The sequence below is a fragment of the Anas platyrhynchos genome, chromosome 14 (assembly GCF_047663525.1).
Source record: "Anas platyrhynchos isolate ZD024472 breed Pekin duck chromosome 14, IASCAAS_PekinDuck_T2T, whole genome shotgun sequence".
NCBI lineage: Eukaryota > Metazoa > Chordata > Aves > Anseriformes > Anatidae > Anas > Anas platyrhynchos.
Genome location: NC_092600.1, coordinates 359,981 through 370,815, shown reverse-complemented (window position 1 = coordinate 370,815; position 10,835 = coordinate 359,981). Strand labels below are relative to the sequence as shown.

The following is a 10,835-nucleotide window of genomic DNA, read 5'->3' as shown; positions in this document are numbered from 1 at the left end:
TGTATAGTAGATGTGGAGCCATGATGAATTTCCCTACTGTGTGGTGTTGTTGTTGTTATTGTTTGTTTTGTTTTGATAGTCTAGAGGAAAAAAGAAGATTAAAAGCAATATGGACTATTTTTCTACTCCTGAAGAAAATAAAACCATTAATAAATAAAATTCCAAACGAAGTGGGACGACTCTCAGAGCTGTTTTTCCTCCCCGTCTTACCCATATTGCTACCACCCCGTGACTACCCAGCGTAGTGCTTGGTAGTGAGTCTGTATCTCTGACTGGAGCATCTCTAAACATGGATGTTGGTACAATCTGGACTGCCCTCTGCACCTTTCAGAGCACTATTTTGGGAATTATGGCAAATGTGGTTCAAGGTTACTGAGTCAATGTCTCTAGCTAAAACCCTACTACTCTCAAACCACCAAAAACGCAAGAAAGCGCACAGAGCTGCCAAACGCTTTGTGGCAACGCTTCAGGCAAGTTGGTGGGGTTTGTTTTTATTTTACATGAAAATTAATAAAACTAGTTGAACTTTGAATGTAAAACTCAGAATTAGCAATTTACTCCAAGTAGCTTCCTTTTGCTTAGAGAAGAAGAAACACTTTTATGTCAAATGTCACTGTTCTATGAAAAATAACTTTTTTCATAATGGAGTATGAAAAATATACATTAATAGCTGACCAAGAAGGTTTTACAGTTAGTATTAATAACAGTGCCCATAAGATTTCCAAGCCATCACACAAAGTAGTTGAGGTATTTTCCTCAAAAAGCTGTTTCTGGGGTAGAAAATTAATTCAGGATGCAAATCTGGAAACTCTTCCATAGAAATGAAACAGAAAGTCCAGATTGCTGCAGCTTTTTGTATGTTTGGCTTAGATCAGTGCCGGTCAGTACATCCACAAGTGAAAAACATTTTTTTTTGTCAAGAGCCTTCCTGTGTTTGCACCTTTCATAGCAGAAGCTTTTATCCATCACTGAAGAAATATCTTGTTTAGACACAGGAGCACCTTCCTTGTTATGTTGCTCTATTGTTTCACCTGCAGCTAAAGGACTCCCATGATGCAGTAAGGACAATAGGTGCCATTTGTTTACTTTGCTCCAACATTTGATTTTTACTGGATACATGGGGAACAGCTTTCAATACAGTACTGAAGCAGAATTAGAAGAAAAAAAAAATAAAATAAAAATAAGCTGTAGCGTTGCAGAAGCAGGTGCTGTTAGCAGCTAGGCTACACTTCAGTTATATGACTGTACCTTCATTTCTGTTTTTATTGCTTGATTAGTTGTTCTCTTATCATATCTGAAATCAAACCTTGCAGAAACATTAGAGCTGAAGAACCCAAGCAAAGAACCTTCTAGGGCATAATTGAAGTAGGTCCCTCTAGAGCTTGGGTATTCATAAAGTATCTGCAGCCTTGTTTCACATCACTTCCATAAGCTAATGGCAGTTTCCTCTTTCCTCTTTCTTAGAGATATCAAGCCTGACAACATTTTGCTGGATGAGCATGGTAAGTGCCACTTCTCTGTGGTCATGCATATGCATAAAGGTAGAGACAGGAATAGTATGTCCATGCTGAATTTTAGGTGTTTGCTGTTTTCCTCATTTTGTGTTGCTTTCTCTCTCAGTTCACAAGCAGTTTGGAACAGAAAATATCCTTTTGTGTTTTGGCTGATGTCTTTTACTTCCTGAGCAGCAGCATTGTGTACATTCAGGGCATTATGCACCCCTCATTGCTGTGTTATTTCTAAGGGTGCGTTAGTGTTTAATCAACACCTCCTCTGACTGACTCAAAAACATCTCTAGAAGTCATTGGCAGGTTTGATGCATTCCATGCTACTTGGGGTCAATTGCCTAACAAACCTTATTTTAAGACCTTTGCTGTTGCTTAAAATTTACTTGAAATGTAATCATTTGAATGCAAATGTACATGCAATTATGGACTGTATGTAATGTATGTTCATGAACAGATTGTATTATGATTGAACAGATCATCTTCGTTCAGGTACTTTCTTCTTCCTAAAGCATTTGACTTTCAGAGGGAGCTCCGGAGAAGGTATGGGCTTGGGTATATTACAGGTGTTGCTATAAATCTTCCCTTAGTCTTGTCTCAGGAAAAACCCTTACTATAGTCTTGTGAGATCTCTGGACACTCTTTGTGTCCTAGCAAAGCAGCCACCATGAAGAGTTGTTCTGATATTTATCAGCTTTTAGGTCATTAAAAAAGCATTTTGTCATTGATTATTTTCTGGAAAATCCATGTAACTGATCTGTTGCGAGAAATCTTCATTAGCAATGACAGTAAGCCACTTCAAGAGAAAATGTCAGGAGACATTTTCAAGAGAAGAGTACAGGAGTGCACCATATCTTAATGTATTATCATTTCAGAGGCTTTAATGTGGATCCTGATGCTCTTGCAGAATTGACACAGTTCACATGTGTATCTAGGCCTGCCAGGAACACCTGAGCCCAGGCTCTAGGAGCTTCGCATATGACCTCTACTTTCATTATTTATTGAGGAGCTGTCAGCAAAGCCGCTCCCAGCACAGGCTGGCAGTGTCTGCTGGGGCAGGATGTGCTGGGCTGGGCCGCGCTCCCTGGGCAGCTTCCCCCACGAACTGCAGGATCACCTGAGTGGGAGCCACTGGAATGTAGGTCAGCCTTTTGCCGAAGAGGGAAGGACAAAGGGAAGAGAGGTGCTGCATGCCTCTGCAGCTGCATTCAGCTCAGCAGCACATCGTCTACAAAACTCCGTAATGACACTGCAATTTGGGTTAATTTCTGAGCCTATTCTCTAGTCACAGAGATATTTTAACTGTCTGCTGCAGAGTTTTCAGAGTTATTTTCTGTGACTGTACCCCTGACTTCAGTGTCCTTCTGACTATGACTTCTTGTTCTATTTCTTTTCCTGCTGCATCTTCACCCAAAGATGTGTTCTCTCATGCATACAGAAAGCTTTGTGCACGCAGTTTGACTTCTGTCCCCTGAGCAGCTGTTATCAGGGTATGTTTATCTACATTTAGCCTCATAGGTTGAGCTTGTTTTTGTGTCTCCTTCCCTATGGAATGAAGCTGCAGGTCCCCATTCCCTCTCCTCTTCCTTCACCAGGCTTTCATAACTTTCCAGAAAGCACGTGCAATCTACTAATCGGCTTTTGTAATGTTTTTGATTGAGACCAGTCCCCTCAGAGCATAAAACACCTGAAAGCCTTCAACAGTCAGATTCCAGTCTTTCATCTCTTGACTCCTCTTACCTTCCAGCTCTGCCCTTTGGCCCATCCTCCAGCTGTGAAGTGCCTTCCCCTGCTGTCACTCTTCACCTCCCATGCTTATGAGTGGAAGACTTTTGTGTCTGTTGCAAAGTGCAGTGCCCTCTTTGTTGGTGTTGACTGCTGACAGGGACAAAGGAGCCCTCGCACACACCACCTAGCCTTTGAGTAGGAGGCTGTTTCAGACTGTTGATAGTGCCAGTGCTTCTCATGATTTCAGACTGACGTGTCACCCTGCTGCTGACTGTCACAAACATAACACACACCTGATGTGTTTGCCTCTGTCTATCTGGTCAGTGACATCCTGTAGTACCCTATCAATTTCAGCTAAGAAATTGAAGTGAGCCCTAAGTAAAGGAGAATATAAGAGAAATGTCTTTCTGCACAATAAATAAAGCAGTTGTTAGAGATTTGGATCAAGTCCCAAAATGAAAAAATCTTCAGTAGATGACCACCTTCAACAGTCATTCCAAGCACAAAGTGATTTCCTCCTTTAGTGGTAAGTCTATCGATTTGTCTCAATGGCAGCACAGCTCACCTGGGAATAAAAGAATATAACAGATGGCAGTTTCCAGGAATAGTGACTAATTCCTCAGGAGGTTTGGGCCAGGTCCTTTGTCTAATAAAACTGAAGAAAAACTCAGTTATATCTCTAGTAAAATTGAGATTTTTTTTTTCCAAGAACCTTGTAGTGGCTTTGCACAATATTATTTCTTATTCCACTACCCAAAGGATCTCTAGAGCAGAGCTAAAATGAGTGAATTCATGCCAACACGGCAACAGGAATGTGATGGGAGCTTATGGCTGTAATAGGAGCTTAACTGCCAGGTCCCAGAGACTTAGTTTGTGGCATTTGCTCTCTAACCTCAATTAAGTTACAGCACATTCTGAGAGACCTCATACTCTGCAACATTTACTATCTCTAGTTTCACATTCTTTAAAATGTTATCTGAGTTTACAGAAACCTTTTTTTTTTTCCTCCACAAAAGGTATTCTAGAATGGTGAAGGAATTATGTAGTAAGAGATGCTAAATTAAATAACAATTATTTGTCCTAATGCATAACAGGGCATTACATGGAAATAATATATTATTTAGAAACTGGAAGCACTTAGAGATTTTGAGCAATCAAGAAAACATGAGGCTTAGAGTTTGACCCTAAAGCTCAACATCAGAACCCAGCATTCCCCTCTTGTCTACCAGTAGCTGATGTCTCTGTTTGTCCAGTCCCCTCTGGCCTGTAATGCTGCAGTTCAGCAACGTAATGTTCAGCCTTATCACACCACGCTGAGCCTTCTTCCTGAAGTCTAAAGGGCATGATTTCATATGTTCCCAAGTGGGCTAGTTTAAAAAACTTGTGATTTTTTGAAGTGAATCATTTAAAGGATACATTGAGAGAAGGGGATATTTATGCTTAGAATATTAAATTCTTAATAAGTCTGTGATTCATATATATCAAAACAGCTCCCCACAAAGTGGAATGAGAGACAGAGATGAAAGAAAAAACAGTGCAAGGACAGAGAGGACATATTCAGACAAGAAAATTATAAGTAATCCTTTTCTTTCAATTACTCCCCAGTGTTTTGATGCCCCTTCTTTTCTGGGAAGTGAAGGAAGCAAGGACCTGGCTGATTCTGTAAAGCAATGAAAGACAGCATGTGAGAGGCATGCTCATCCCACACGTGGTCTTCCAGCAGTTCGTATGGTTAACCAGAGGGACCTCAAGTTTTATTTTTTCCTTCAGACTTGACCCTGACAAGCATCACAAACTTACTAAGGAAATCTACGTGTTGGTGGGACTAACAGCCTATGAGCACATGGGTGCAGAGAAAGGTCTGACCTAGATGGGGCTGTTAGCAGATTAGCCGTCCTGGTGAGCACTACATGTCTTTTTCTGGTTCTGAGACAGCCTAATCATGGAAGATGAAACTGCTGAAAAGCTGGATGATAAATTCATTGGCAGGGGCTGAAGGATGTGTTCATCTTTGCCAGATGCTGATATGGAGGTGGGAGTTCAGTGGCTGAGGCATGATCTTTACAACACAGGTCTCCTCTGCCCCATGCATGCCCAGCAGCAGTGCCTGGAGCTGTGCACACCAGGGCTCTGTGCAAGGCAGGAGGCTGGTGCCTGACAAAGGGGTGGTCCTTGTCCTTCAAGACATACAGCTAGACACTGACTGTGCCCCGATTTGTATGATGCGCAGCAGGCTGGTCCTGACAGAAATCTGTTCCCACTCCTAGAACATCTGTAGAGAAGCTGTACCTGTGTGCACACCTGTGCTATGAGCTGCCAGACACACGGTTTGGTTGTGCCTGCACTAGGGTACATTTTGCACCCTGACCATGGCTAATTTGGCATAGGGATGAGGGGGGCTCCAGTGTTTTACACACTGTGCACCTATCACTGAAGAGACACAGGCAGGAACAATGGATGCAATACAGTCTTTTTAGGTGGTATCACGAACTGTACTGTTTCCCAAATTTTCCCAGCTAGATCAGATGCTTGCAGCAGGCAAATTGGTATCACTGTTCCCACATAAAATATCTAGGCCCAATTGTAAAGATTTCCTTAAATGCTTCACAGCATCCAGAGAAAATAACAGGTGCTCACTACCAAAGCATCAACTTTTAGCCATATGAAGGTGATGTCATTTTACTTAAGAAAATTAAACAGAAGTGAATTTCTAGCTGCTGAAGCTAATGTCTGAGGGAAGCATTGTCATAGTATCTCCATTGGTAAGAGCCACTTTCATTTGTTCCTCTGTGGTAAATGAAACAACAGCAATTCAGCCACTCCCTGTTATTACAGAGGAGGGTGATGAGTCTGCAAAATTCAATAAACAACACTTCTGATGGTTTTGATAACGAGTCCAGCTCTGCCAGGAACAAACAGGTTCAGTGCCTTAAGAGAAAATGCATGAGGTCAGGAAGAAGAAAAGACTATCCGCATTTATTCAGAAGAATTAGGCTACACCAACCCACAAGGTTCAAAGAAATTCACTTCAGTGAAGTCAGCCTTGTATTGATTGCCCATACGGCTATACATAATTAGTCTGCTCACTGATACGAGTTTAGGGAATAAGCAGTAACAAATTAAGTGCTCACAAACAAACAAACACCACCACCACCAAGTAAATGAGCAGACGAGCTAGGAGGATGTATTTCCTTTCATATCCCTGCAAATCACATCCACTCTTTTTATTTCCTTTTCAGCTTGTACGCAGCAGTTGTGCATATTGCAGCAGCAATAACAGAAAACATTCCTACCCTATAAGGGGATATTAATGATTTCTTGTGCAAGGATCTTTTGCTTGTTGTAATATATATTTTGTTCCATTCTGAAAACATCCTCAAAGGAGGAAAAATAAGAGGTGCTTAGTACCTGGGATCAACAAAGCCACTGCTAACCCTACTTGGAAACACTGGAAAATCCTCTCTAAATGCAAACATCATTAAAATAAGCTGACTTGTGCCAGGAGGCACAATTATGAAGGCAGAAAGCAGTATCAGTGCACCAACAGGTGTGGATAGAGTTCATCCTGTAGGTTTTCTTACTAGTCCTTTTAAGAGGATGATGCTTGCTAGTTCCTGCAGAATAGGACATGTCAGGTAGTTATCTTTAGCTCAGCTTTGAAAAGGCTGAAGTTGTGCTTTAGAAAGACAGTAGTTGCTCACAATAAAACATGCTTCCTATGGAAACATTGGGAACAGGGTGTTGTGCTTTGAGCAGCCTTGATGAAGGCTGTGCAGACAAAGCATGTTGTAGAAGTCTCATGTGGTTTTGCTGCTGTTGCTGCGACCCATTCCACATCTTCCATTCCTCCCTTTCCTGGGCATAGGCTTAGCACTTGCTGCTCCCCTACGTTCCAGCCCTCAGCTTAGCTGGGAGCTGCTTCTGAGGCAGGTCCTCGCCCTGCACGAGCCAGAGTCACCAGCCTGGGATGCAGTCAGGGAGCCCCATTCTGTCCAGCAGGACACTGGGCTTCTTGAACAGCATAAGCTGATGCTTCAAGGCTGTTTTTGTTTTGTTTTTAGTTTGTTTGATTTTTGTTTTTTCTTTCTCCAAGTGGTGCCTATTTTATAACTGCTATACTAAAGTTACTATATTAAAAAATAAGCATTGATAAATTTACATTTACAGACTATAAATGAGAATGTTTTTTCTCCTCTAGTTTTGTAACACTTCCTGCTTCATTTCTTTCTTCTCTTGTTACACTCAGACTGCACATCTCTGTCCTTTTACGCTGGTCACCCTCTTACATTTGCAGCAGATAAATACCTACCTGCTGAAGTCCTCTGTGCTGGCAGATGTGTATTGCACAACGTACATAGTGCAAAGTGAGGAAGTGCTAACTGACAGAAACCCTGGACTTCTGTTTCCCATATGGGCTTTTCCACATCGTACACCAGTCCCATTTTCCCATCAAGGGCACAAATAGGTGATGTTCAAGACAACGTTGCATGGCAGTCACCATTCAGTTGTGCTACTGTGCTGGTACTTCCATGTCCTTTCACAGACCAAACCAAAACCACAGTAAGTGTCTGCCTGAAAGTTACATTTTATTTTCAAGCCTGCAGCAACTGTTTCCATTAGTGATGTATTAAAGGTCACTTGGTTCTATGAACAGAAGATTATTGATTCTTAAACTACTCTGAAGTGATCACTGAAGAGATTACAAACATGGTATATAATGTCCTCTCTTCCTCTTCCAACCACTTACAGTTTAAAACAGGTTAGAATTTGAGCCCAGGAAAAAAAAAAAAAAAAAGTCTTCCAGCAGCACTGAAACGAAGCTATGAAGTTAAGGATGGAAATAAATGAGAAAGGTTGGGAAATTCCCTTTAGAATGACTTTCATCAGAAGAGACAATTTGGTAGCATATCGTTTTACACCAGCACAGAACTCATGAGATAAGAAATCGAGATATAACATAGGCTAAAAATATCACATTCTTATTGCTCAAAAATATCAGAGATTTTTTTTTAAAAAAAAAAAAAAAAAAAAAAAAAAAAAAAAAAAAAAGGTTGACTTTAGGTAAGGAGAGGTAAGTTCCCTTTTTCCAAAATTTTGTAAAAAAAAAAAAAAAAAAAAATCATTATTAGGTGACTAGTTGGAGAACTCCAATCTTTTTTTTCCTCTGGAGAGCAAAATCATCTTAATCTAACAAGATACATCTGTAAGCAACCTGTAAGCTGAAATACTTTCTGTAACTTCTGGCACCAGATTTATTTTTTTTCTGGAAATACCTTTTCATGGAGTATCTTACTGTAAGCTTCTGATTCAAGGCTATTTCTTGTGTAAAATTAAAGCAAATCTGCTTACACATTAACCTCTCTTTCAGGACACGTGCACATCACTGATTTCAATATTGCCACGATGCTGACTAAAGAAATGCAAGTTTCCACAATTGCCGGCACAAAGCCATATATGGGTAAGAACTGATTAAAATTACACGTTCTTGAATTGCCATCTTATGGGCCTGATTTGTCAGCTGCAGTGGGATACAACTGAAGCCCTTTGTGATGCAAGTTTGAATTCTTGTTCCTGGTATGTAACAAAAGACACATCTGTGTGACATGAGAAACTACCCAGCTAGTGCTGCAGAGGACCTCCCACACACACCCCTGTGCAGCTGGACGAGGTGTGGCAGGCACCAACTGCACACAGCTGAACAAAACAAGCCTATTACAAACACTAATTTTAGTAGCATTGTACCGTGCTGTACAGCTTAGTTTCGATGATAAATTAAGATAGTTACACGCCTGGGATCTCAGAGCATGTCACAAGCAGTGCCAAGTCATGAAATAGTAGAATCATAGAATCATTCAGGTTGGAAAAGACCTTCAAGATCATCTGGTCCAACCATCACCCTACTCCCAATATCACCCACTATACCATGTCCCTAAGCACCACATCCAACCTTTCCTCGAATACCCCAGGGACAGTGACACCACCCTGGGCAACCCATTTATTTCCACAGATCTCTTTTTTTCTTTCTGTTAGTGATGAAATGCTCTTACTACCTTTGAGAAGGGAAATGAAGCACAAAGGCTTGTACTGATTTAGTGAGGGAATGAATACAAGCTTTACACTGCTGCATCACTGACTCATAATTTGCATTTTTATATAAGCTAGCTGCTTTAAGAATTAGTTTCACCCTGTGCTTAGGAGTGGTGAGGGGATGGGAACTTGCTCTTTCCATGTGCCAGATACCAGCAGGCCAATGTGCAGGGGGCTCCAGAGCACAGTGGTGAGGGACAAAGCCTCAGCTGCACAAAGGAGGCACAGCTGGTGCAAATGTGGCTACCACATCAGGGAGATAAATGCTGAACCTGTATTTCAGTCTTTCTGAAAACTTCTCCCATTGTCCCTCTGTTGTTGATACGGGATTTGGCGGTTCCAAGCAAGTCCCTGCAGCCCCAACAGGGCTCTGCAGGGCCATGGAGGCAGCCACCTGCGGCACGTGGAGCTAGTGCTCTCACTGTGGGAGCTGGGCACCAGCCTCCAGGTCCCCACGGATCCGAGTAGCCAGGTTGGTTGTTATGGTTACAAGCCCTCCCTTTCCTCTTCTTTCTTTGATTTCTAAAAATTGCATTTTTTATGAAGCTTTTAACCTCCAGGCAATGGCATGGAACTAGTCCCAGGCAGGAAAACTGCTCTGGCAGCTGTCAGGGTGCACAAAGGGATGTCCTCTGGGGCAAGGTGGCTCTGGAGCACTCAGTTGCTTCACTGAAGTGTTGAGCCAGGTGTAGGAACAGTTTTTGTGAGCAGATCAGTACACATGCAGGGAAGAAAGACACACAGTCCTTGCTCCCTGAACAGACCTTGTTTCCCTACTACTCAAAAAAAATAAAAAATAAATAAATTTAAAAAAAAAGTCCTTCTTATTATTTTCCCCTTTCGAATAGGAGTACAGGAACCTTACTCAGGCTTGCTTACTAGTCAGACCAGTGAAGCTGGCTATTCAGGTAGTAGAAGACCCACTGGATACTTACCACACAAGCACAGCTGGTAAACATAAAGCGGAACACTATGGACTTACCTAGGATGAATCAAGGCTGAAGCATGCAGGAAGCAAACTGCAGAGAAATGTCCTGAGTGAATGCAAAAAGAGCTCTTGTACAAACATCACACATAAAAGTCTTCATATTAGGTAAAGCATGAGTGTGATATTCCTACGTGAAACAAAACCACTCAGAAGGATTTCTATACAGCTAGCACTAAATACAAAACAAAAAGCTTTCTTACAGAGTAAGACCATCTGCCAGACCTAAATATCAAGACCTCCATACAGCTACTGCAAAGCCAGATCCCTGAGGGAAGGGGAGGAACCCAGCATTCTCCTTTTCATCAGAAGCCCCAAAGTGACCTCTCACCTTTGCATCACCTGGTGCAATCATCTTAAAAAGGAAAACATGCACAGAAGGAAATTACTGCTCCCTGGTTTCACTTTTGTTTTATTTAGAGTAGTTCTTGCCTCCCTTCTCACTCACGAAATAAAGCACAGTATTTTTTTCCCCTTCATCTCAAAAAGGAAATTTATTACCTAAGGAAGAGAGGGAGTATTTTAGCCTG

The 10,835-nt window shown here is 41.6% G+C and overlaps 1 protein-coding gene and 1 long non-coding RNA gene across 5 annotated transcripts in view; one reads left to right on the top strand and one right to left on the bottom strand.

The window, feature by feature from the left end:
* STK32A (serine/threonine kinase 32A) overlaps positions 1 to 10,835 on the top strand; it is a 34,409-nt gene that overhangs the window by 12,348 nt on the left and 11,226 nt on the right. For all 4 annotated transcript variants that reach the window (XM_027468610.3, XM_027468613.3, XM_021274436.4 and 1 more), the window contains 2 exons: positions 1,465 to 1,502; positions 8,602 to 8,691. In XM_027468610.3, coding sequence (XP_027324411.1) covers positions 1,465 to 1,502; positions 8,602 to 8,691 — 128 coding nt within the window. The remainder of the gene's footprint in view (positions 1 to 1,464; positions 1,503 to 8,601; positions 8,692 to 10,835) is intronic.
* Positions 2,081 to 10,623, bottom strand: LOC110353242 (uncharacterized). The gene is made up of 2 exons (XR_002403501.4): positions 10,303 to 10,623; positions 2,081 to 3,798 (listed from the first exon to the last, which is right to left on the bottom strand). It is a non-coding gene; the product is annotated as an uncharacterized lncRNA (long non-coding RNA).